At 46.1% G+C, this 27,233-nt stretch overlaps 2 protein-coding genes across 7 annotated transcripts in view; one reads left to right on the top strand and one right to left on the bottom strand.

Moving 5' to 3' along the window:
- The window catches only part of LRRC8D (leucine rich repeat containing 8 VRAC subunit D), a 108,857-nt gene extending 106,935 nt beyond the window's left edge, over positions 1–1,922 (bottom strand). For 3 of the 6 annotated variants that reach the window (XM_081225954.1, XM_081225950.1, XM_081225953.1), the window contains exon 1: positions 1,242–1,394. The gene's annotated coding sequence lies outside the window, so the exon portion shown is untranslated. Of the gene's footprint in view, positions 1–804; positions 1,077–1,241; positions 1,395–1,687 lie in introns of those variants that run through there. The other 3 variants (XM_081225955.1, XM_081225951.1, XM_081225952.1) reach the window with 2 other exon arrangements.
- A 27-nt stretch (positions 1,923–1,949) lies between these two features.
- The window catches only part of LOC308613053 (uncharacterized protein), a gene marked incomplete at its 5' end in the record, with an annotated part of 63,058 nt that continues 37,774 nt past the window's right edge, over positions 1,950–27,233 (top strand). The window contains one exon of the mRNA XM_081225961.1: positions 1,950–2,350. Coding sequence (XP_081082087.1) covers positions 1,950–2,348 — 399 coding nt within the window. The 3' untranslated portion in view covers positions 2,349–2,350. The remainder of the gene's footprint in view (positions 2,351–27,233) is intronic.

Below are 27,233 nucleotides of genomic sequence, written 5' to 3' on the forward strand. Positions count from 1 at the left end.
CCGGAACCCTATTTTACCTAATTTTCATCTCAGGATCTTTCCTATCTTGTTCTTGTATTTTAACAGGGTTTTAGTCACTTGATGTAGAATACAGGAAAAGAGACAACTCTCACCGTGTCCTAGCTGATGGGAGGTGTCTGGTCAGTATTAATGGGCTGTAAAAATAAATGCTGCCTGAAGAACCCATTTACTGGGCATGGTGCAGGGTTCCTCCCACAGGTCTGTACCATGCAGAGGCCCCAGGAGCTCTGGTGGGGAAGGTCTGAATCATTGTCATTCTTGGCACTTGGAAGCGCCCTTCGGTTGTTTATGAAGTAAACAGCCCTCGCCAGTACTGCAGACGGGAATTCCCTGCCTGCCCAGACTCTTCCAACGTCTGGCACAGAACACATAATAGGTGCTCAATAAACGCAGCCTGACTAGAATTTTATTATCAAAACTGCTAAGGAAAGTTTCCATAAGTCAGCTCTCTCTTTACTCCTGAATCTCTCAAAATATGTCCTCAAAGCTTCCTTTGCCCAACAAGAAATATTTTTTCAAAGTCAAGGAGAAGGAAAGGAGGAAATCTGCAAAACAGAAGGAGCCACATAGGAGTCCAAGTGGCTCAAGTTGGGCCCCACAGTCGGCTAGGACTCCCCGATACCCATTCCTCGTCCCCTGTGCCTCCTGAGTGCTCCCACACTCTCACCTTTGCACTATTTCTTTCCTGAAACCCTACGTCCCCACCTTCCGCCACATACACCCCCAATTGCGTATCCAAATGGGGCCGCATACCCCTCCTCTCCCTCTCCAGCAGGGACCTACCTCTCCTCCCCTCGACCTGCGGCAGCTCTTCTTTACCGCGGCTGGCTTTGTAAGAAACCAAAACAACTCATCTCTTTATCCATAAGGGATACCCCAAATGAAGGGGGAGAGAAAGAGGAAGGCCCCTATCAACCCTCCAGTAAGCGGAGGTGATGATTCCCTGAGCAACCACCCCCAAGCCTCCTCCTTTCCAAGCCACTGAACGGGATTCGAGCAGAAGTCCGGCTCCCAAGTGCCCACGCTTCCAAACAAGCTAGAAGCGGATTATACCGGTACCCAACCCGGAGATGGCCCGGGGCGGGCTCGGTGCACCTGCGGGCCCCCGGCTCCCTCCCTCTCGCACTGAGGGCGGGGCGGGCCCTCACTTCCCAGCCCAGCCCACCCGGCGCGGGAAGGAGGCGGAGGGGAAGCGTTTCTGGAGAAGTTGAAGGGCTCACCTTCTGGGCAGCGGGCCAGCGAGGCCAGACACCAAACACCCACCTCCGGGAAGAATCAGCGGAGCCGTAACCGGTCTCCCCGCCCTTCCGATGGGGCGGAGGGAGGCGAGAGAAGGGAGCGCGCGTGGGGGGAGCTGAAGGGAGGCGGTCGCAGGCACCGTCCTCTCGCGGGGCCCACTCGGCTGTCGCGGCGCCCGCCGCTCAAACTGCCGAAAGCGGAACGATCTTCGGGCCCCAGCGGGCCGAGGCGGGCTCCCGACCCGGCCCCGCTCGCCTCCCCCGTCCCCGGGCTCCTGGCCCCCCGTCAGCGAGGTCCCAGCCGCAGCCTCCTCTCGGGCCGCGGCGCCGCGGGGCAGGTCGCCGGCGCCGGGGTGGCGCGCGTCGGCTCCGGCGTGGCTCCCACCGGCGCAGCCCCCGGCCCCTGTCCCGGAGAGGCGCGCACCAACCTTGGGGGGCAGCTTGGCCGCCTAGCCCCGGCTTAGGCGGAGGCGGGAGGTGGCGGCATCACCTGCGGCGTGCGGTGGCTGCTCCCGGACGTGCCGGGGCGGCGGAGGCGCGCGGCGCCCAGGACCCTGCTTTCGCGGCCCCGCCCGCGGCTGCCACCTCGAAGCGCGGCGGAGGAGCCGGGGCACCACGGGCGGCGGCAGCGGCGGCGACGAGAGCAGCAGCACATGACTCTGTAGCGGGGGGAATTAAACAAAGCGTAACATGGACTCCGGGCCCGTGCAGGCGCTGCAGCTCCGGGACCAACCGCAGCCAGCGAGCGCCGCGACTGGCTCGGCCGCAGCCAATGGGGCGGGCTCGGGCCTCCATGTGATGGCGAGCTCTCTCTCCCGCCGGCTCTCCCGCGTCTGCCGGAGGTCGGGGCGCTTCCGCCGCCGGGAGTGCTGGCCGGAGGGGTGGCGTGGCGAGTTCGGTGGCCCGGGGTCTGACGCTGGCGGCGGGAGGCTGCTGGACTGCGCACAGGTGCAGCCGGCGGGGAGGGGTTGCCGCCGTAGCTCTCAGTCGCCCCATCGCTCAGCTGTAAAACGCCCCCCTGGACAGGGCGCGGGGCCACCTCAGGAACCTTCATCCCCCCTGGGGCTATCCTGTCAACTCAAGCTCTGATAGTAAGACGGGGGTTGGGTGGGGGATGCGATGAAATGGTGGGGGGAAGTTTGCGTAAAAGTCATTTCGGCGGCTTCCAACCCTACGGAGAATGCACTTTCCTGGGATTTGGGGCACACACAACTTTATCTTGGCACGAATAGCTTCCCACCCTCATTTGTTCAGTGTCTGCTATTAAACATACACGAGAGAGTCCGTTCTTGTTTTAATCTGAGTTTACTCTTCCCCCCCCCCATTCTTTTATGCCAAAAATGTCTTGTATCTGAAGCAGGCAGACGAAAGGTTGTCCTCCGCTAAGAAGTGTTTCCCAACCTGATAGTTTTCCCTCTTGTTTTTGTTGTAAGATCAAAGTGTATTTGCAGTCTTTTTCGTGGGTGGGGAGACGTAGGGGTCAAGAAATAACGTCAGGAGGGATGTTTGGAATTATTGGTTTTTAACATGACAAATGGTTCCAGCCCAGTACTTCAATTTCTCCTTTTATCTGAATCCACCCGTTTCTGTGAACAGTGGGAAATCTCATCTCTCTTCTCCCAAGATCTCTCCATGTCAGTGAATGTTCAATCAGCATTTACTAAGCATCTAAATGTTGCTCATAAGCATGCTGCACAAATGTTACAGGTACTCAGGAAAGTGTGAGTTCAGATATAATGAGGCAGTAAAGAGAGTGATTTTCTAGGGTTTCAGGAAAGACTTCAGAGAGAAAGGGGTAGAACTGACCCTTGGAGAGTGAGCACTTGTTCCTCAGGCACTGGAAGTAAAGTAGAGCAGCCCTGAGGAGGAGTATGAACAGAAGTCCAGAACACACTCAAGGGACAGTACTAGACTACTCACAAGATGACACTAGATTTTGAGCCCTTTTGACGTCCTCTTGCTTTCTCACTTTCCCTGCCCTGTCCCTCATGCCAGCAGCCTCTCCTATTCCACACACGCAGCCAAGAAGGAGGTGTGTAGGCAGGAGCTGCAGCAGGTGATCTAATTACAGTACCAGATTCGCTGATCTGGGAGGTTAGAGCTGTTTTAAAACTGTTAACGTCTAGTGGTGTGATGTTTGGATTGAAAACACCTCACTACTATAATTAATTTGGAATGTTTTGCTGTTTGTAAAAACACTGTTCTGTGTTTTGATCTTCCCTGAGTTTTAAACTATGATTCTAGATTTGAGAGAAATGTGATTTCCGGAGTGGGGTAACTTGAGAAAAGAAAAAAGTAGTACTCAGAAAACAGTCAAATGTAGAGAAAGAGTTACATATTCTTATAAATGAGTGCAAATTGGGTAAATCCCTTTGGAGGACAATTTAGCAATTTGGTATGAAATTAATATGTGAGGTTCTTTTGACCAGGCAATTCCACATCTAGGAATTTATACTTTGGACATATGTGTGCAAAAATTATGTATTTCAGAAATATTTACACACATGTAGAAAAATATAAGTACAGGTATGTTTATTACAACATTGTTTACAACAGAGGAAACATATAACAGTGTATAAGTCTAATAACAAAATCCCAGTAGGGAACTGGTTAAGCAAATTTAACTTGTTTTATAAAAATAAGAGACCTATTTGTACTAACATGAAAGAATGTCCAAAATCTGCAAGTGAAAAAAGCAAGTTGCAGAATATGAATAGTGTGATCCCATTTTATTTGCATGTTTTGTCAAAACTACACATGTTATAAAATGTATGCTTAGAGGAAATCTGGAAGCATATATAACAAGCAGTTAACAGTGCTTATCTCTGGATGTGGGATTACTAGGGTTGTTTGCTTTCCATTACAGATTTCTGTATGTTTGAATTGCTTTTATGTTGAGCACCTATTACTTTAATAATAAGAAAAGTAGTAAACAAAAAAAATTTAAGATAAAATTGCTAAGAGCTGTACCAATGACAAATAATGAAGATCACTCTGAGGGTCTAGGAAGCAAAAAAAAGGTCAGCTTCCCCTATTCCCCAAGGAAAACAAACAGGCAGTAAAGAATGATAACTGATTTGACATTGGATTCAAAATGAAGAAATATGATAGAAGAGGCATCTGAGGATACTCTAGGCCAGTCTACAGGGATCCGGTGGGGGAAACACAATAAGGCTTCAAGGAAGTTCTAGTCAGCAGAGGCTTAAGAATATTTACTGTCCTTTGTTGAGTTATGGTCACAAATCGGCAACTATTACAGCACTTGTTAAATCTGTATCACACTAATAGTGACAACAGCTAACACAGTGCTTGTGATAGGCCAGGCACTGCTCTAAGTACTGTATATGTGTCTACTTTTAGTCCTTGCGGCAACCCTATGAGAGAAATACTACTACTATCCTCATTTTTTAGAGATGCCTGGAGAGGTTATATAAGCAGTGCAAGATCACACAGCCTTTAAATGGCAGAGCTAGACTTTTAAGCCCGGTAGCCTGGCTCTAGAGGTCCAAACGCTCACAATACTGAGGACCATGTAAGATAAAGGCCTTTATACATGCATCTCTTTCTACCAAGTATTGTGATTCTAAGTTGATTTGTGTTTACCTAAACCGTAGCGCTTGGCATGCCCTAAGGCACTCAATAACACTTAAAAAAAATAAATTTATTTATTTTTGGCTGCGTCGGGTCTTCATTGCTGACGCGGGGTTTCTCTAGTTGCGGCAAGCGGGGGCTACTCTTCGTTGCGGTGCACGGGCTTCTCATTGTGGTGGCTTCTCTTGTTGCGGAGCACAGGCTCTAGGCGCGCGGGCTTCAGTAGTTGTGGCACGCGGGCATCAGTAGTTGTGGCTCGAGGGCTCTAGAACGCAGGCTCAGTAGTTGTGGTGCACGGGCTTAGTTGCTCCGCGGATCAGGGCTCAAACCCGTGTCCGCTGCATTGGCAGGCGGATTCTTAACCCCTGCGCCACCAGGGAAGTCCCAGTAATACTTATTGAATGAGTGAATGAATAATTGACTCTCCTACTAGAGAAGAATCTGAGCTCCTTGGAGGAATGTTTTTGCATTGTTCCTGTGTTTGTCACCCAGTAGCGTGCCCAACATATGGTAAGTGATATGAATTTCAGTAATCTGTAAACATATTTTTGAAAAGTTGTGCAGAAATCAAGCTTTATAAGTTGATCCCAAATACATCCCAAATATCCGAAAGGGTAGCTTATGAATAATATCATGATGAATTCCTCATAGAGTGAAGAATAGCCCTGGGGGGACAGAGCTAACTCTGGTTGCACCTGTATAACCACACACAAATAAATGTGTGGCAGTAACGCCGATGAGCTGAAGAGCTACAGGATTTCAAATTATATGAGCCTCTCTCTCTTTCTCTCACCTCTCTTGGTTATTGAAATGGAGATAATAGCACCTGTCTCCAGATATTGTGAGACCAAGGATTCAATTACATATGGAAAGGTCTTAGCCAAGTGCCTAGAACATAGCTATTGTTAAGTAAATGCTACCTACTATAAGTGTATCCACATATTATAAGTGTGACAGATTTCTTAGTCTATGGTTATTCTGTAAATACTGCAGCTTACATAACATGCAACACCTGGGGGCTCACATACATATAAGGCTTAGAAATTACATAGTCGCGGTTCAACCTAAGCACATGGTAAGCAGTACTCTTATCTTTCTTCTCCTGTGCTACCTCCCACTGTTCTCTTCTATCTCTTTACATGGGTTAAAACCATTTCACTTCTTGGACCTATTTAAACTCTCAGCCTTGGAGGTAGGAAGCAAATTGTCTGCCTTCTTCACAGCTAAGGAGACCGAAATGCTGGAGACCAGACTAGAAATGAACAGGTGGAGGGTGGAGAACAGTGTGGAGAAAAGGAACTGAGCAGGGTGTGTAAAGTAACTCTCGATGCGTCCTGACGTAACATAAGGTCCAAAGGGAAAGGAGACTTGCCAGACTGCTATAGTTAGGAATAATGTGGTGAAATTGAAACTAGAAAAACTAAGGGTAAATGTGTTAATCAACCACAATGAGAAGAAAGAAATGGACCTCTACCTTCTAAAATGGACTCATAGGGAGATCAGATCAGGGTTGCCTGACGGGTAAGCCAGAGCTTCTTAATTGGTAACCCTGGTCTAAGTATTCCCTTCACTGGGGAAATTTTTTTTAAAAAGCATAAAGAAATTCCAAAGCCAACTACTTGAGAGGCTGTACCCATATCCTCTGCCTTCCTGCCTGCTACTACTAAGGATGAACTTATCCATTTTCTTATCGAAAGCCAGTCCCTTCACTTTTGCGCCAGATCTCATTCAATCTCAAATGATAACTCTAGCAATTGACCCCTGTCCCCTATAGCATTGACTTTCCCCTCTCTACTGGATGACTGCCATCACCATTTTTTAAATGTTATTCTCCCATCATTAGGAATAAAATTTTTCTTGACCCTGCTTTCCCCAGTCCACTTCTTCTCTTTCCCTTGCATCTAAACATCTCAAAAGAATTGTTTATACTTATTGTCTCCAATTCAGTTCTTTCCATTTTCTCTTCAACTCTATCTAATCGGGATTTTACTCCCACTGCATCACTGAAATTGATTTTTTTAAACATTTATTTATTTATTTTTGGCTGCATTGGGACTTCATTGCTGTGCGTGGGCTTCCTCTAGTTGTGGCGAGTGGGGGCTACTCTTCGTTGCAGTGTGCGGGTTTCTCATTGCGGTGGCTTCTCTTGTTGCGGAGCACGGGCTCTAGGAGCCCAGGCTTCAGGAGTTGTGGCTCGCGCGGGCTTTAGAGCGCAGGCTCAGTAGTGGTGGCGCACGGGCTTACTTGCTCCAAGGCATGTGGGATCTTCCCGGACCAGGGCTCAAACCCGTGTCCCCTGCATTGGCAGGCGGATTCTTAACCACTGGACCACCAGGGAAGCCCCTGAAATTGATCTTGCGAAGGACACTGTCATCTCTTTTTTTGCTAAATACAGTGATCAATTCTTGGCCCTTAATTGACCTCTCAGTGGCATTGAACACATTGACTACTCCCTCCTCTTTGGTAAGCTGTCTTCTCCTCCCTTCCAAGACACCGCACTCCCTCCCTCCAAGGAGCTCATCCAGTCTTAGAGCTTTGGATTCCCTCTCTATGCCAACAACTCCACATTTACATCTCCAGTATAGTTCTCTCTCCTGAGCACCAAGTTGCATTTCTAACTGCTTACTTGTTTTTCCCATTAGACCTCTAATAGATACCTCAAAATTGAGTTCAAAACCAAACTAATTTCCCCCAGAAACCTGTGCAACCCACACAGATTTCCCACTCTTAGTAAATGGCAAGTCCATCTTTCCACTTGCTTGGCCTAAAAGCCTTGGAATCATCCTTGGCTCTTCTCTCAGAACCTACGTCAAAACTGTAATAAATCCTATTGGCTCTACCTTCCAAACACACACCCTCCAATGCTATGCCTAGGTTCCATCCACTGTCATCTCTCCCCTGGGCTAACTCACAAGCCACTTCACTAGTCTATGTGCTTCCATTTCACGCTTTTGTCCCATCCCTCCCTTACAGTGTATTCTCAACAGCAGCCAAAGTAATCCTTTTAACATGTAAGTCCATTCATCTCATTCCTTTGTCCAAGCCCTATGATAGCTCCCCATTTTACTCAGACTAAAGCCCAAATCCTTACATTGGTTTGCAAGGTTCTTACCTGATCTGCATCCCCTAAGCACAACCATATCTAAAATTGAAACTCCCTTCCTACTCCCATTCCTCTTACCTTGCTTTATTATTTTCCTCTGAGCACTCATCATTTACTTATTTTATATATATATACAGTTTAATATCTATCTCTCCCTGATAGAAAATAAGCCCTTTTTTAAATAATAAACTTTTTTATTTTAAAATTTTTATTTGGCTGCGCTGCATGGCATGCAGGATCTTAGTTCCCCGACAAGGGATTGAACTGGTGCCCCCTGCAGTGGAAGCTTGGAGTCCTAACCACTGGACCGCCAGGGAAGTCCCTAGAATATAAGCCCTTTAAAGACAGGAAATTTTATCTGTCTTGCTCATTAATGTATCCCAGGTATTTAGAATAGTGTCTGACACATAGTAGGCACTCAATAATTACGTTTTAATAAATGAATGGATTTATTACAGATTTCTAATAAATACAGATAAGGAAATTTTTTCCTAGGAAGAGATTTTTTCGTATCATGCTGTTCTCTAAGTAGTTGTTAATTGAGAAAAGGCATTCATATTCAGTCTCCAAGTCTTTTATTAAAACAGTACCTGGTAGTTTGTGTGGTAAAAGAAGAAACTTAGTAGAAAATATTATCTTTTTGTTAGTTCTCTAGCAAACAGGAAAACAAGCTGATCTGAGTTAACAAAAAAATTGCAAAATAACAATTCCAAAGTCCTAAAGTATTTTCTTACCAAGGAAAATATTTAAGCAAAGTAACACAGTAGTGAAAAGAGTAAGTTAGAGAAGATTAAACATTCACGTCCTCGTAACGTATCACTTTAAAACTGTCATGTTGTGTAGTAAAGTGGCTATGTAGTCTAATCTGGCTAAAAGAAAAGGTTTAAATGAAATAAAAGAACATAGATGTGACATAAAATAGCAAGTGGGGACCTTAATTACAGCTTTGGTAGTTGCAAGTTGAAATGACACAGAAATCCTAAGAAAAAGCACTGTGAAAAGGAATCGGGCTAGACTTTAAAACAAAACAGAGCCAGCTCCCAGAGCAAACTGATTTATATGGTCGTTTGAAAAGAGGAAGGCAGAGTGATTGCCGTTTCCAAATGGTGAGATGAATGTTTAAAAATCCACACGGAACCCATGCCACCGCCCCCGTTTGGGATGTCTCCTTAGAGCTTTGTCTGTGGGAAGGGAAGATGAGCACAGCCGGAAAGCTGACCTGTCAAGATGAGGCTGAGCAGGGCTTGGGCTGGAGAGAGGAATGTGAACACAGGAAGAGAAAAGCCAGCCTGGAGGGTTTTCTTACTCAAGGGTGAAATGCTAGCATTCTGGGTTTGAAAGATTATTATGTCTAATTACTGTCTGAAACTTTATCTGATAGCTCTTTAAAACAGTGTGGCCCGTGGGAGTTCCCTGGTGGCCCGGTGGTTAGGACTCCCAGCTTTCACTGCCAAGGGACCGGGTTCAGTCCCTGGTTGGGGAACTAAGATCCCACAAGCCACACAGCACTGCCAAAAAACAAAAAACCCAGAACAAAACACCAAAAAACAAAACAAACAAACAAAAAAGCAGTGTGGCCTGGAGATGACTTGAAAATAAAGTTGAGGGTGGAGAGTAGTCATGGAACTAAAAGTCTGCTATGTCCTAGGGTGAGCGGCTCCCTGGCATAGGCAGTGGGGACACAGAGGAGGAGGTAACCATCCTGGCTCCTCTTTCTCATCACTCTCCCAGCCCAGGCAGGGCACCGGAGCCAAAGGGCAGCTAAGTCGCAATCTAAATCTGAGTTCCTGAGACCAGGTGACCAGAGGCCTCCCATTCCCTGACATCCCCTGGAAGTTTATATCTCCAGTGTGCTAATGGATAGTTCCTCTTGCCACTTCCCTCCCTGATTTTTGCCTCATCTCCTAAAATCTCTACTCTTTTCTCTCTTTCTCATTCAGTAAGAGTTCTGTGAGTAACCATGTTTGTCCCTCTTCTCTTTTTGTGATACCTGGGTGACAACCTGTGCACCCACGGCCTGCAGATGTGTTTTAACTGCAGAGTGTTTTCTAAAAATCTTTTTCAATTAGCTGCCAATATTTAATAATCAGGAAATGTCACATAAATATCCAGATTTCCAGCACTTTTAACAACCAGAACATCTGGCAAACCTTGAGTAATTCCTGCACAGCAAGCTCGCGCTGGGGCTGAGCCGCTGCTGCCCCCTTTCAGCTGCTTCTCACTCTGCAGTTCACAAGCACCCAGGCCACTCCTGATGGTCTGAAGCCGGAGGGGGTAGGGGTGCCTGCTGCCCTTTATTATTTTGTGCATGTTGTTTTATCTGTAACAGGGAACGTTCTCTGTACCACGTCTTAACGTTTCCTCCAAAAGTGCTTCACGTTCCCTATACATGACCTACCTTTAAACTACCTATCTGGCTCCTCTAGTCTCTTGAGGCTGTGATCCATAGTTTACATTATCTGGCTATACGCCCAGGGTTTCAACAAGGAAACCTCAAAATAGAATTCAAGAATGAGGCGGTGGCACGCCTTAAGCCCCAAACAATCCAAGACAGTATATAATCATCGGGTGGCTAGACTGAGGACACACTTCCAACCAGGGCTCTGATATTCATACCTTATAAATCACTATAAAGAATTTTCACAGGAAACGTGATTCTCAAGCAATTCTGTGAGGTATGGATCACTGTCTCCCTTTGTACAAATGCAAAAACCGAGACACAGAAAAGTAAGGGGATTTTCCCATAACCACACAGCTCATAAACGCTGGACGCAGGAACCCAGCCCAGATTTTTGAGGCCAAGTTCAGTGCTCTTTATAGCTACTGCATCATAGCTGCTGCACATTGACCTTGAAAGTCAGTGTGCTGTGATTCTTAGAAATCTTTAGAATGCTCTTTACCATCAACTCAATAACATGTTTCAATGCCTCACAGCTCAGCTAGTGAGGAGAAATCTTGGAATCATCTTTGACTCACACCCCTCCAACTCCCATATCTATCCAGGTAAATGGTCCTGTCTATTTTGCTTTTAAAAAAACTATTCTACCCAAATGTTTCTCTCCGTTCCCTCTGCATAATCTCCAACCCAAATCCATTGACTCATTCTTGAATTAATGTAATGGTCTCCAGCCGAGGCCCTTATCCAGCATGCTCTTCTCCCCGCCCCAAACCCCAATCTATATTTACAAGCAAAGTAGATGGCTTTGTGATACAGCTTTCTGGTGCCATTGCTTGCCTCAGAAACTTACAGTGGTTTCCTATGCATTAGCTATAAACCACTGGATCTGATGTTCAAGGTCCATCCTATGGCAGCTGTGATATTGTTTCCAATGTCTACTGTTCTCCTCTGCGGGAGATTTATACTTTCCCAAACAGCAACCTCAGTCTTGGCCACATGACTTGCTTCGCCAATGAAATGTGAGTGAAAGTGACATGGACCATTTCTCTTTAAAGGAAGAGCTCTAAGAGCTGTTATGGCTTCTCACCACCTCTCTTTTCCCTCTTCATGGGGAATTTTTTTTTAATTACTACTCTTACTTTATTTTATTTATTTATTTTGGCTGCGTTTGGGTCTCCGTTGCTGCACACGGGCTTTCTCTAGTTGCGGCGAGCAGGGACTACTCTTTGTTGCGGTTGCGGGCTTCTCATCACGGTGTCTTCTCTTGTTGTGGAGCACGGGCTCTAGGCACCTGGGCTTCAGTAGTTGTGGCTCGCGGGCTCTAGAGCTAGGCTTAGTAGTTGTGGCGCACGGGCTTAGTTGCTCCGTGACATGTGGGATCTTCCCAGAGCAGGGCTCGAACCCGTGCTCCCTGCATTGGCAGGCAGATTCTTTTTTAATAAATTTATTTATTTATTTATTTGGCTGTGTTGGGTCTTCGTTTCTGTGAGAGGGCTTTCTCTAGTTGCAGTGAACAGGGGCCACTCTTCATCGCGGTGCGCGGGCCTCTCACTATCGCGGCCTCTCTTGTTGCAGAGCACAGGCTCCAGACGCGCAGGCTCAGTAGCTGTGGCTCACAGGCCCAGTTGCTCCGTGGCATGTGGGATCTTCCCAGACCAGGGCTCAAACCCGTGTCCCCTGCATTGGCAGGCAGATTCTCAACCACTGCCCCACCAGGGAAGTCCGACAGGCAGATTCTTAACCACTGTGCCACTAGTCCCTTCCTGGGGAATATTAATGTGCCAGATTAGAGTTGCTCCTTCAGCCTGGATCTTGGACTAAAGAAAACGTGGTACAGAGTTACAGCCAGCATGAGGGCTGAGCCTATGCTATGCAATTCAATGCAGACTTATAGGACGACTCCTGTTCATATAACATGTTCACATAACACGATCAAGAAATCAACCTCTGCTATTGTAGCCACTGAGAGTCTTAAGTTGTTTATCATAGGGTAGCCAGAGAAAGAATACGGTACAGCCTCCATAGCAATCTGTTTCCTTTACTCCACACACTGTGCTCCTTTCCCTGGGCTCTTACTGGGGTATCTGTTGTCCATAGCTTTTCTAGTCGTCAGTGAATTAGAGCCACTTAACTTGAACCTATCATTTTCCTTGGTATCAACTTAGTCCCAAAAGATGTGCTTAAGATAGAGATTGCTGGCTCTGCCCAAGTTCTCTAGAGTAGGGCAATAGGAAATCAGAACCTTGTAGATATTCTGTTAGTATGCACAATAGAATGATCATACAATCTGACCCTTAATACCAAATGGTTGATGCACTAATCAAACAAAGCTCTTAAATGTCCAGCCATTCAAGATAACACATGAGGTTGCAAGCTTCAGAATCCACAACTTCTTTCTTAGAGATATATAAATAAAGTAACCAACGATTTGCTCAAAGTTAGATGGTTTCTGTGATTTCTTGAACTCTAGCTGCTGCCTTGGTGGCTGTTTTTTGCGCACTATGGTGTTCTTAATTTGGATAGCAGCATTGTCAGTGGCTGCCCTGAAATATGACCCAATTCTAGGATGAAATTACCAGAAGACTGATCCAAAGTTCCCCATCTCATGAAGAACTATTCTCTTCAGACCCATTTTTTGTTATTCTCACCACCTGCCAACCTTCCTTTTTTTTAAAAAATAAATTTATTTATTTATCTATTTACTTATTTATTTTTGGCTGAGTTGTGTCTTTGTTGCGTGCAGGCTTTTTCTAGTTGCAGTGAGCAGGCTTCTCACTGCAGTGGCTTCTCTTGTTGCGGAGCATGGGCTGTAGGCGTGAGGGCTTCAGTAGCTGTGGCTTGTGGGCTCTAGAGCGCAGGCTCGGTAGTTGTGGCACACGGGCTTATTTGCTCTGTGGCATGTGGGATCTTCCTGGACCAGGGCTCGAACCTGTGTCCCCTGCATTGGCAGGTGGATTCTTAACCACTACACCACCAGGGAAGCCCCTGCCAACCTTTCTTATTCACCCTTCTGAACCAGACCCAGTCACGCCTTCCTCATGAAGCCTCTCACTTTTCAGGATACCTGGATAGATGTTGAGAAAGGGCCCAGGGAGACATAATATAGCAATGTGGTGCCAGGGGCCTGGTTAAACGCTAAAGTAACTGTCTCACGAGTGCTCTAGCCACAGGCTGCACCAAGGAGGCAAGGGGATCTTCAGAAGTTTTCAGAAGCAACTTAGGATCAGAAGCCAGGGACACAGAATTGGGCATCAGAAAGCCAACAGTGGCATTAAGCTGTAGACAGCAGCAGAATCATTGGCCAGAAAAGGATAAAAGAAAGGTGAGAGCAAGTATGAAGTGAGGATTAGCAACTGAGACACCAGTTCTGCAAATACTGGGTTTGAGGCAGAACCTCTCTTTGTGTGGAGCCCAGAGGGTGTGGCAGGTGAGGTAGTTCCTCCTTCAAGGATCTTCCATAACCACTTTGGTCCTCATAGAAAACCCTCTAATGCCAAGAAAAGGGTGAACACTGGCCACTGGACCAAACCCTCCAGGTCTGCCCTGGCTTATGAGTGAGGGTTCTGAGGTCCTCCCAAGGAGGACACCTGCTGGGTGTCAGTCTGAGCAAGGGCAGCCAGGAAGGAGGAGAGAAGTCACAGACTAGGAGTTGGTGAGAGGGGATTGGGGTTGGATTTGCAGAGAATTCAAGGGCAAAAGCAGGAAGTAGGGTGGAGGCTGGGGAGATGAGAAAGGGGCTGGACTGTTCAGAAAATAAGCAAAGTAGAACAAGGTCTGAGTGCAAAGTGGGGTCAGGAACAACCCAGAAAAGGGATTCTGACAGCTATTTGACTTTTAAGCATTGGTTTGGGGTAATTCTCCTGCGCGGGGAGTAGAACTTAAATATAAAGCTCTGACACCCCCCTCCTACTGCTCTGAACCACTGACTGTAAGATGTAATCATAGATTGTTTCATGTTTCCCCTGCTGTTTCACGTGTGTTTCTCTGACGCTCCCAACCAGGATCTAGACTCTGTCTTCTGATTCTTCAGTCTCTCCCCTTGTCTTGTGCAACTGTTACTAACTTATGAATTAATGCCCACCATCCATCCTTTTTATTCTGTGTTCTTCTTGCCATTGTCAAACATGCATTCATTCAAAAATAATTTATTTTTATACATTATAAATAATAACAACATTTACTGAGTACTTATTAGCTGTGAGTCAAACATTGTGCTCATACACATACATCAATGAAACATTTTCCGGATCCCTGAAGAGCTCACAGTCTGGTGGGGGAGAGACAGAAATAAAAACAGAAAGATTTTACCCTGTCTAGTATATCAAGGGAGACTTCATAGTAGAGGTGATCATTTTGCTGGGTTCCAAAGGATGGATAAGAGTTCTCCTGGTAGACAGGGCAGGGAGACTTCCATGGGCAGAGGGAACAGTATGAGCACAGACACAGAGGTTGATTCTTCATCTCCACTCTATCCTGTAGCCATAGAACAAGGGATAAGGCCTCTTCTACACCTAAATTCAAGTCTTGAATACGAACAAATACACAATTTCTTTTTATACTATGCATGAAGTGAATACTGTGGCTTTGTTCTTTGATCTCACTAGCAAACATGCAAGTAAAGCCCTCAGCCAATTGCTTTTTTGATGGAGCTGTTGAGTTTTGAAAATTGCTCATCGAGAGTCTAAACACAAGATTCTTTGCCCTTTTCATTATGAGCACTAGACTTGAGTGGCAACTCAGAAGAACTACTCTTCTCATCTTGTCTGCTTTTGATTAATTAACTGATGTGTACAGCATGAATAAATACTCCACGTTCACTTTGACCACAGAAAATTCCTTTTTGCAATAATAAATTTTAAAGTGATTCCTGTTATCTACAAATTTCTCCTTTATTTCTCAGCAACCTAAAAATCTTTTCATTTCGCTAACGTGGTCCAACAGCCCTTTATCCAGCTCTGAGTGAGCACTTTTATCTTCTGAGATATTACAGAATGCTTGAAATAACATGGATTCTAAAGACTGGTACATTGTAACACTAACACAGTTCAGAGAGGGTGGACTTTTTATCCAAAGAGGAAGTTTTTTTCTCTGCTGAAGTCAAGTATTTCCCTCTCTTATCCCCAAGCCTTCAACACACCAGTAGCAGTTACAGACTCAATTTATGTGCCTCTAACAGCATGTGGAAACTTCTGGCCAGGGAGCATTTACTGTGAGTCCACTAGGTAAAGCCATGGCTGAGCCCCAATTAAGAATGCCAGTGCCGTGACTGGGAAGGTCATCCGTGGACTTCGGAACAACCGCATGGCTAGGTGTGAGCATCCAAGAGGTCGGAGCTGTCCTTTCATGCCTGGAAAGCTCTCCATGATACTTGAACTCAAAAGTCCAGGGAGCAAATGGCCATGCTCTGACTGCTTTGATCCTGCTGTGGGTAGTACTGTAATTTGTGAGTAAGTTGTAATCTTGCCCTGCAGAACAGCTGAGAACCTTTTTCTGGAATCAGCTTTGACCCAGATGGACTCTTGGGTTTAGGTGGATGGACAGCTAAGATGTTTATTGCCATAGTATCTTATGCTCTGCGAGAACACTCGGGCTCTTTTTTGGTTGTTTTTTGTTGTTTTAGTTGGTGGTGGTGGTGGTGATGTGGAGTGTGTGTGTGTAATTAGTTCTACATGTTAATGAACAGATAACTGAAATCTCACTGTTTCCTATCCTTCATCCTGCTGGCCCGTTAGAAGCACAGGGTCACGCAGGCAAGAGGTGCTCAAAGCAGCTTAAGGCAGCAGGACTTCCATCCCTCAGGAACTCTGCCTTCCTTCCCCGAGCCTGCCCTCTGCAGCCCTGAGTTCCTCTCCTGAACCCCCCACCTAAACCTCCACCTTCTTTTAAGTTCACGATAAACCCTGTGTGGCATGTTTGTGATGTCGTGCAGAGGCCGCTGTCCAAAAATAAGCTCTTGTATTGAGGAGAGGAGAGGCTGGTTTCAAGAGGCATGCCAGCCCGCCACGGTGTTCAGCAGTCCTTATTGGTTAATGTCTGCACATTTTCTTTTTCGACAAAAAGCTAAATGGGGCTCATTAAGCTCCTCTTGGTGTCATTTTTTTTAAAAAAGAAAGGACAGGTTAAAAATAGCCTACGAACAAGTCCTAGGGGCAATGAAAGCTTTGGTCGTTAGGAGGAACTGGTGATGAGGTCCAGGGAGGGGGTTCACACTTGGAATTCAAATGTCTGCAGCGGCTGTGGGACCCACCCAGGAGGGGAAGGCTGGAGCTGAGTGAGAGAGGCCTCGGGGGCAGGGCACCGGTTCCAAGAATAGACTCACACTCAGATTCAACTCAGTTTTGCTTTTTCAAGCACCTATTAACATACAAGCTACCAAATGGTAATAACAAAAGTTCCTGACTCATGCCTGCCTAGGAGGTCAGGATCCTGGTACAGTTTCAAGAGAGAGTTGGGACTGGAAAATCTGAAGGCCTGCCCCATTGTGAGGAACTGGCCCTTTGAAGAAGACAGCTGTCCTGACTCATCAAGGGCTGACAAGGCCTAGCCTTGCCTGCTGTGCGCTGAGAGAAAGAAATATAGCCGGAAGTGGGGTTTTAGTCACTGCCCCTCACTAATGAGCCCCGGTGCTGATAGCTAAGTGAGGAGGCTTCCAGGGGCAGCACATTCTATTCTGACATCTCCCTCCCCAGGTTCTACTGTTGGTGAAAGCAAAGGCAAGGAGAGCTTTGCAGATGAAAATTAGTCATCAGTGAGCACTCTATAGCCCACGAGCTTTAACAAGGGCTTGTGTGTGCCGGCTTCTGGACCCAGCACTTGCAGGGTTGCGGATGCCTGGCCTTCTGAGCACCTGAACCTGAGATGCTCTCTTCTGATCATGCCTCCCAGCTCTCGGCCGTGGTGCCCACCACCTGGTTCCCCAGGACTGAGGACCTCTCTAGCCTGTACCAATTTTTTTAAATAATATTTTTTGATTGAAGTATAGTTGATTTACAATGTTGTGTTAATTTCTGCTGTACAGCAAAGTGATTCAGTTACACATATATATATATATATTCTTTTTTATATTCTTTTCCATTATGGCTTATCACAGGATTTTGAATATAGTTCCCTGTGCTGTACAGTAGGACCTGTCGTTGACCTGTACCAACGTTAATACGGATTCATGAACACAAGAGACTTTCCTGCTTCTCATTGCCTCCTGGACGGACAAGGAGGGAAAAGGGGGGATGGCAAAGAATGAGTCATTCTGTAGGAGGGAGGGAAGAGCTCTAGCCTCTCTTAAGGTTAGGTCACTGCTAGTCCCCACTTTCAGCAGGCCACGGGCGAAACACATAGGGTTGACTTAGAAGATCTTGAAGGTGTTGTCCGGTGATGACTTCTGGGGCTTGAGCTCTGTGCCCTGTTGTCTCTGCTGGAGAACAATGAAAAGATGGCATTCAGAAGGTGGATAAGGGGCTTCCCTGGTGGCGCAGTGGTTGAGAGTCTGCCTGCTGATTCAGGGGACACGGGTTCGTATCCTGGTCTGGGAAGATCCCACATGCCGCGGAGCGGCTGGGCCCGTGAGCCATGGCCACTGAGCCTGCGCGTCCGGAGCCTGTGCTCCACAATGGGAGAGGCCACAACAATGAGAGGTCTGCGTACCGCAAAAAAAATAATAATAATAAAAAAGAAGAAGGTGGGTAAGGCTGAGACAGATGGAAGCAGAGATAGCCACTTGGCAGGTGCATGGTAGGGGGGGCATGTGCCAGATTGGGACTCTGACTGGGTGACCCGTGAGGCCCCTGTAACCCTAAGATGCTATGGTTCCCGAGGAATGGGGTTGGGGGATGGCTCCTAAGTCTGGAGTTGTAGCAGCCCTGGTGGCCAGTTGGCTCCTTTCCTTCCTCCAGTTTGTGCCACGGACTCAGGAACCCAGGCCTCCTTCCTATCTGCTGAACCGTCCACATGGTAACTCACCCCAGAGGCAATAATTCTGTGGGCCCAGCCTTCTTGAGTGTAATAAGGACATTGGAAGCCTTTTGCTGAAGGCTTATCATCTGCCAAGAACCACACCAGGCTTGTTCCTACATGATTATCTCATTTACTCATCAGCCAGTCCCAGGTTCAACTCCCAGCTGTGCCATGTGTTATCAGGTGTCACTTTAGGCAAATTACTTAAATAAATTAATGCATGAAAAGAGGGTTAAATAAGTTAATGCATGAAAGGAGGTTAGCAGAGTGCCTGGCACAGTGCTTAGTAATGTTAACCATTGCTATTATATGCCAGGAGTGTCATTATTATTATCAGATCTATTTTATACATGCAGCCAATGCTCTCCAACCTGGGTTCACTGGACTTTAAAGCTTGTTTTTTTCCCCATTATGCCTCATTGCTTTTTAAGGCTTCTCTCTTTTTTGTAAGTTAATTAATTAATTAATTAATTAATTTTTGGCTACGTTGGGTCTTCATTGCTGTGTGTGGATTTTCTCTAGTTGTGGTGAGCGGGGGCTACTCTTCGTTGCGGTGTGCAAGCTTCTCATTGTGGTGGCTTCTCTTGTTGCGGAGCATGGACTCTAGGCACATGAGCTTCAGTAGTTGTGGCATGTGGGCTCAGTAGTTGTGGAGCACAGGCTTAGTTGCTCCACGGCATGCGGGATCTTCCCGGACCAGGGCTCGAACCTGTGTCCCCTGCACTGGCAGGTGGATTCTTAACCACTGCACCACCAGGGAGGCCCAAGGCTTCTCTTAAATGATGTGGCAATTATAAGACTCAGAATCATTTGAACTCTCCTGAGAGTGGAATAGTGTCATTTCTCATTTCCTATTAAATAGTTAAACACACTGACATATAGATCACAAGATGGCTTCACTTTAAAAATCACACTTGCAGGTTCAGGGGCTGTGTCTCACACATTTTTGTTTCCCCAGTGTCTAGCAGAGTGCCTGTCACATCGAAGACACTGATTACATATGTATCGAGTTGAACTGACTTGGATCCAGAGGGAAAATGAAGCTGGTGAAGTAACTAGGGATTCACATTGCCGCTTGGCCATCCCCCGGGTGCGCCATTTGGCCCCAAACATCGTTGTTGCCATACTTGCCAGCCTATTGTGAATTAAGGGACTTTTCTTTTTTTTTTTTAAGTTTCTTCTCCTATGTTTCTTTCTTCTTAGTCATTCTTCTCAGTTTATTCATTCACTTATTCTACAAGTAATCATTAAGTGCCTAGTATGTATCAGGCTCTGTGCTTGGTGCTGAGATATAATAATGAGCAAGAAAACCAAAGTTCCTCCCCTCACAAAGGGATCCAGCAAGTATTTAGTAGGTGAGGTTGGAATAAAGTCAGTAAGGAAATACAGAATGTCGTGTACATGAAAGAGAAAGATGTGTGTCCCATGTCCCATGCTCTGGTGGGAGAGCTGTGGGCTGCCATGGGAGAGTGTGGCAGGAGTGCCTCACATTGACTCATGGGATCAGTTCACAGGGATCAGTGGGAACTGAGTCTTGAAGGGGAATGGGTGTTACACAGGTAAGGAAAATAGGGGGAACTTGTGTTTTCAGCAGAGAGAAGTGCTAGGAACCTGCTAACCCAATAGGGACCTAGTGGGTATGAAAGGGGGGAATAGAGCTTTTACTCTTGAGAAACAAAATGTGTAGAAATGGGGCAACCTGGGAAAATGTTTAAAGTAATAGCAACAAATGGAAAATCACATCAGATGATGAATATATGAGTGTGAATTCATCCAGAAGAATGCAGTAAGAGGTATTGTGTCAAAGTGAAATTCACAGACTACCTGCATCAGGGTTACTTGGGATGCTAGTTAACTATGCAAGGACATTATCTCAGACCTCAGGAATCACAATGTCTGAGGTAGGGGCCGAGTCTCTGCAAGTTCAACAAGCACCACGGTGCCTATTAAGGTTTGAGAATGACTGTGAACCAGTATCTGCTGAGTACTTCCTAGGCCTCAACAAGCGCCAACATTCAGGATCAGAGAGGAGTGGTCTAAGGCCCAGAGGAGATGGCCTCACAGACCCTGGGGCATGAAGGCGTGGTGGTCTCAGAGGTGGATAAAGAAAAGGGAGGATGTTTCCAGTAGATGAGGTTGGAATAAAGTCACTAGGGAGTCCAAAAAGATGTGTGTATGGGACAGCAAAAATACCGGACTGGCTGGAATGGAAGGGCAAGATTTTAGAATAACAAAGATTTAGCTAAACAATTTCTAAGGAATTCTGCAAATGCAAGACATTTAATTAGACAATAGGACATTATTATTAAATGGTCTTCAGCAGGTAACTCCCCACTGTGGTGGAAATGCTACTGCAAGGATGGTTAATAGTAAAATACTTTTGCATTTATGACTTTGGACATCTCACTTACTTTCACTGAAACTCGATTTCTTCATCTATAAAGTAGAGATAGTAATACCTACTTTTCAGGGTTGTGAGGATTGAATGGTATGTATGTGAAAAATCAATCCTATTCTGGACCAAGGCTATATTGAAACAATAACAAAAACTAAAACCAAACACACACAACTTTTATTATTTATTGTTGTCGCTTATGATGTCTGATCCCATGATAATTACTGTACCTCTTCACTTTATTTCCTCTCTTCTTGTGTGTTGTATGCTTGTCTCTAGCTGCTCAGGGCTTTCTGGGAATCCATATAGCTAGCCTTCTCGTGGTGCGCCCTCTAGTGCTGGATTCTGTAATGACTCAGTCTTAGAACAGGATAGTCTTCTAATCTTAAAAGAAATTGTTCCTTAAAGCTAATATAACCTACATAAACATACATCTTTAGTAGGATGCTTCGCACTGACGCCAAAGTAAAATTACTTTGTAATTTTATGGCTGTAATATCAACGACCGATTAAGGATTTTCTGCTCAAAACAAAATATCTTAGCAAATACTGCCAAGTTGAAGATAGAACCAAAGATACAAAATTTCTCCATCCTGAGGCTTCCCCTTCATGCTTCCAAAGCAACGGAAAAACCTTTCCTTCAAATATGTCTTCTACTGATTATTTTACTTAAAAAGTTTCCTTTTTTGAAAGAGTGGAAATATCACTAACTTGGGGACATCAGCCGTCTGACTTGTCATGCCGATTCTGTTATTGGCTAACTGGGTGAGCTTGGCTAAGCAACTCTCCTTCTCTGGATCTTAGCTTCTGCAAATGTAAAATGAGAGATGTAGACTCCACTATCCCTCAGGGCTCTCCTAGCATGTGGCTCTTTGCCTATATAGAGAGGCTGTGCAGGTAGTGGATATCACGCAGGGCAGGAGTCAGAGACCTACATTCTTATCCCTGTTCCAGGACTTACCAGCTCTGGGACCTGGGCCAACCATTTAACCTGTCTGGACCTCTTTACCCCACTGAACCCTGTTGCTCCCAGAGCTGGCACCAGTTCGCCCAGCACTGAAAAGCAAAATGTTAGGACTAGTGGTAGGACAGATACTCCTTATCATGGGGTCCTTGGCCCAGACTGTGGTCACCGTATTGTGTCCTTTAAAAAAATAAAAACAAAGACAAAACTGGAATCCCAGTGAAAGACTATAAGCCCACCGCCAGAACAAAAAGCTGTGGGCTCTGGCAGGTACTTCTGGGGCCAAGTGATGATGCTTTATTTTTTTATTTTTTTAACATCTTTATCAGAGTATAATTGCTTTACAATGGTGTGTTCGTTTCTGCTTTATAACAAAGGATGATGCTTTAAATAGGCTTGTTCTCTGATTTCTCCAGCCATCTTGCGTAGAGAAGATTTATGTAAACCACCTAGGAAAATGCCACATGGGAGCTAGCTGGCCTTATTTGTCAACAGTATTCAGAGGCCTGAAGGGATAGGCGCCTTCCACATCAACGAGGCAGCTTCACCTCAGCATTATTTCCCTGAATTTTGAAAAACAGCTTCTGTCTTCAGGCTGTGTGACTGAAAGGGAGAAGCCAGGTCACAAAACAAATCTGATAAGAGAGGCTCGGTGCCTCCCTCCACTTCCTTTGGGGCACCATCGCCCTGGCTACCGAGGAGTCCAAGGAAGGCAGCGGGGAGCACGTGGGCAGACAGGTGCGGAGAGTCTGCCAGTGCTGAGGGAGCTGGCTCATTCCTCCCACATTGCTCTTGTTTTAAAAATTGAGACTCCTGCCAGCAATATATTTAGCATGATGTGCATAGCTACGCAGCTGTAAAGTTGACACCCCGTGGGGTGAGGAAGCGGAAAAGCCATGGCTAGGCTTTCCCCCAGTGCCCTCCCTTTACAAAGGAAATCAGGGCTTCTTTGCACACTGCCCCAGATAAGTCAATTGAAGTGGGCACATCTGCTTTCTGCAGCGCTCCTCGCTTTGTTTGCAGTATCCCAGGAGATGGGTTGGAGAGAATGGGGAAAGGAGATTGTCACTGAAAGGGCCCTCGTTCTGCATTTCTAAGTCCCTTGCTCATATGATTAGGAAATCAAACACTTTATAACAATTCAGGGCCTGCCAAAGTCTTATGTCTCAAAAATAAGAAAGAAGCCCCTTCATTAAAGAGTCCATCTTTTCTGCAGAGACAGACTGAAATCAGAAAACCTAGATTAAAGCCCACCTCAGTCACTTATTAGCTGTGCAAGCTGGGGCAAATCCTCAAGGGCTATAAATAAAGAAAATATATCCTATCCTCCTTTTTGAGCTCAGAGAGTGGTTATAAGAATGAAAATTTAAACGTGAGGACTTCCCTGGTGGCGCAGTGGTTGAGAATCCGCCTGCTGATGCAGGGAACACGGGTTCGTGCCCCGGTCCGGGAGGATCCCACATGCCGCGGAGCGGCTAGGCCCATGAGCCCTGGCTGCTGAGCCTGCGCATCCGGAGCCTGTGCTCCGCAACGGGAGAGACCACAACAGTGAGAGACCCGCAAAAAAAAAAAAAAAAAAAAACACACAAACGTGATAAGGTTTACACAAAGGATCTGGCAACTGGAAGGGATATTTAGGTGTGCCTGCCTGGCCCCTGGCTCATACTCATTCAAATATCTGTGGAATTGGCTGCTAGAGGGAGATATGTGGGATGTCAGGTATGAAGCAAGAAAAACTGATGGGGGGGAGATATTTGGGGCTTTGTCTTGGCTTACTCCCTTCAGTCCTTTATTTAGTCTGTCCACACATGAAAATGGCTTCAACTCCCTTCAGCTGTACTATCCCCACCAAACAGCTATCCACAAAGGGTACACAGTGGACCTGATTCTCCAATCCCATCGCAGCAGCCTGGGCCCATCCACATATGACTGACCATGTGCCTGATGGCTCATTTGTAATGCCACCCAACATCTATTTTCATATACTGGGAGGCCAGTGCAACAGCCTCCTATAGACCTAAAGGAAAAGAATGTCCAGGTGCATATAATCACCTCACTGGGTCCCTTCTAGGCCACAGCTGGGTTACGTTTACCGAACTAGAGTAGAGCTGCTCAAATGTGCACGGAACCACCTGGGGAGCTTGCACGATGTGAATCTGATCCAGATGGTCTGGAGGGGGAACTGCCAATCCGCCCTCATGGGGTGCTGATGCTGGTAGTCCTCAGAGCAGACTTGGACTGTCGAGGCCGTAGAAGGCTATCAAGGGCAGAATCATCTCTGCCTCACAACCCTGTTTGCTGCGGTTGACCCACAGTTGTAAGCCTACCCTCTTGAATTCAACCCCAATAAAACGTGGTGCTTCCTCTCCTCCAGCTCAGTGGCGCCGGTGCCCTCTGTCATGGGCAGGTGTTCTCTTGCCCATGGACTCTTTCTCATATGGACTGCTCTGAGACTCTTTGGAGACCCAGTTCCTGGGGTCTCTCACTTGCACTTTCTGAATTCCATGACCTACTCACAGATTGGCTGCTTGAAACTCCCCTTTTAGCCTCTGCTCTTGGGGGTTGAACTCTGTTGGAATTCCTTTAGGAATGGCCCTTTGGGGCAAAGTCTCTTTAAGGAGGTTCCAGGTCAGCTCACAATGCACACTCCCAAACTGCACTTCTCTTTCACGGTAAACACGCACCTTTGCCCTGTTGTTCGTGGAGTGAACTTGCTGCCCAGACGGCACCCTCTGCACTGTTGCCACAGGCAGCTTCCATCAGACGCCTGCCCTTCCCTTTAGATTTCTCAAAAGATACCCGTCAATGCCCCACCTCCAGGGACACATTTCAATTGCTTCAGAAGGTCTCCCTGAAGCCCGCCATCTCTTCTGCATTGTGGGGATTTGGGGTGAACCACACACCATCCACTGACCAAATCCTCCTCCTGCACTTCCCAGCTTCACTCTCAGACCCCCCAGCCTCTCTCAGGCTGAGGCTGGGTAGTCAGCTAAGGTCTCAAACCAGTTCTTAGCTCCTTCTTTGCAAGTCCTGCACAGTCCAGCTAGCAACGCACTCTGGAAAAGGGGAGCACTTGCCACCTACTCTCCTGTGTCCTCAAAGGCCAGCCCAGGACTCTCTGTGACTGTGGCCTTTGATACTGTAACAGTCATGGAAGGAGGGTTTGGGACCCCAAAGCATTGTTTTTGACAGAATAAAATGCAGCCCTTGCTCCCTAAGCTCCTTAGGTGTTTGAAAAATATCTGTTCAAGTTCTTCTCCAAGCTATTTGACATAGCTTGACTGGGTTACTCCACTCACTTCCCAGCTTGGGAGAAGCTGAGGGAGCCCGGGGGGGAGTGGGCAGCATCTCTGAAAGTTAGACTATAAGAGCCCCAAGGGCAGGGACTCACCTGTTCCTTTCATGGTGCCAGTGCCCTGTCTGGCACATACTGGTGCTCATGGAATATCTGGAGAATGAATGACTGGTCACTAGGAATGTTGGTGGCCAGGTCAACCCATTTCTCTGTGATGATGGTCCTTCCTGGGTCCTGGATTTTTTAGAGCAGTTCCTAATTAAAATATGTCCAAATTTGGGATTTGGAAATTATGGTGACTATTTCAGGAAGGGACATGTTCAGCTTGGATGCTCTTTGAGCCCTCATATGAAGGTACCACTCCACCCCCCTGAAAAGCAGTGTGACCCAGGAAGCCCTGGGCCTTAGACAGCAGGAGGGGCTCTGGGGACATTCAGAAGTTGGTCTCTACTGGACACAGTGGCTGAATGGGTGTTGAGTGAAAGAGGGGGCGGAGTCCATGACTATTATAATTATTTTGTAAACTGTACCAGGTATTAGTCCCAATGCATTGGATGGCTTTTGAAATGATTAATGAAAGAACTGGCTTCTACATTTATAAATTTATTTCGCCAAAATATCAGGAAAAATCTAAAAGTCAATTGTATGACTTGATGCCAATTTGCCTCTTTTGTCTGGGGTCTGAGATAATGAATGCTTGGTGAGATTACCTATTTCCCCCCTCGCCCCCAGAAATCACACATCCAAAATTCATTAAGAAGAGATGTGTTTATAGGCATCACCACCTCTAACCCTGTAAAAAACTAGGGAGCATTAACTAATTTCCATGGAATTAACCTACTCACCAGGGGAGATTGGCCGACTATTCTAGCATACTGTAACACCTACCAAGCCCTGTATAAGGTAACATACCTATCGTATCCAGCTATTTGTGCTGCAAACCCAAAATTTAGTGTCTCAAAACAACGAGCATTTATTATCTCAGTTTCCATAGGTCGCAAACTGGGAGTGACTTACAAAGGGGGCTCTGGCACATGTCATGTCTTATGAGGCAGACCTGATGTCTACCAGGGCTGCAGTTACCTGGAGGTCTAATTGAGGCTGGAGGATTTATTTGCATGCTCACCTCAGTTGCCAGCTGGCTACTGACTGGAGGCCCTTTGTAATGATTAAAATGTAATACTTACAGTTTTATTAGATTTGTAGATAGTTTTATCCCACTAGGTACTTCTCTTTCCTAAAGTCTAGAATTACTGTCATACGGGAGACTGTGACATTTTTTAACATTAAAAAAGAATTTTTGTACTGAAGTTCCTGGCACATAGTAGATGTTCGCTAAATATTTGTTTGACTGGATTAAATCAAATGTAGGGCACCACTGAATAAGATGATCAATTTGGTCTCTGCCCACTCTAAAATCTTATGAATTCTTTACTTTAACTCTGAGGCAATTTACAAGTTTGAGTTTTACTGTAACCAATCACCCCTACATAATTAAAACCAGCTCTGGTCCACTGCATCATTTCCTAAATACTGGGAGACTTTCTGTTTCACATACATATAATGGCACTGCCCTCTTAGTATTCATATCTTCAAAATCCCTTACTGGAAATAATCTTCCCCTTTTGTATAAATGAAGTAGGTGGAACTTACACTCTACCCTTTGAAGGTTTTGCATTATAAATTCATTCAGGAACACGGATTATGTATGCTTGTGAGGGTAAAATTAGGAGACAATGTGGCACATCCCCAGAAGGGGGGTGAGGATTTCCAAGGCTCTTCACAAACCCCCCAACCTTTATTATTTTATGCTGTATAAAGTTATTAAGTTCTAAAATTTTTAATCAAAAATATGAAACAAAATATGTTGCTGGTAGGGTAAAGAAGCTTCTGGTGCTCCCCTCATCCATCTGAGATCAGTCCCAGGAGGAGGGATGTTTCTATAGATTGGTCACGTTCCTGTCCAACTTGCAGAGATATTCTTGAGCCACGCTTTCCAAGGCTCAGGGCATGGGAGGCGGAGCTTAAGTAAGACTTCCGTCTTTAGGGATGGTTTTCCTCCGGAGGGGGAAGGAAGAAGGAGGCGCTGTGGCTGCTTCATATCATTCTCTGTTGTTTCTTCCCTCTCCGTCTTTCTCCTCTGTCTGGGTAAGTCAGAAGGGCAGGGCTGAGTTCATCTGAGGGCTGGGGCTGGCTGCCTAGAACGGCTCTGTTCCGGGCATTGGTACCCACGCAGGCTCACAGCTTTCTTCTTCTTGGCCCTCATTCCTGATTGTCG

Source organism: Mesoplodon bidens, assembly GCF_964165515.1.
Source record: "Mesoplodon bidens genome assembly, chromosome: 2".
Taxonomy (NCBI): Eukaryota; Metazoa; Chordata; class Mammalia; order Artiodactyla; family Ziphiidae; genus Mesoplodon; species Mesoplodon bidens.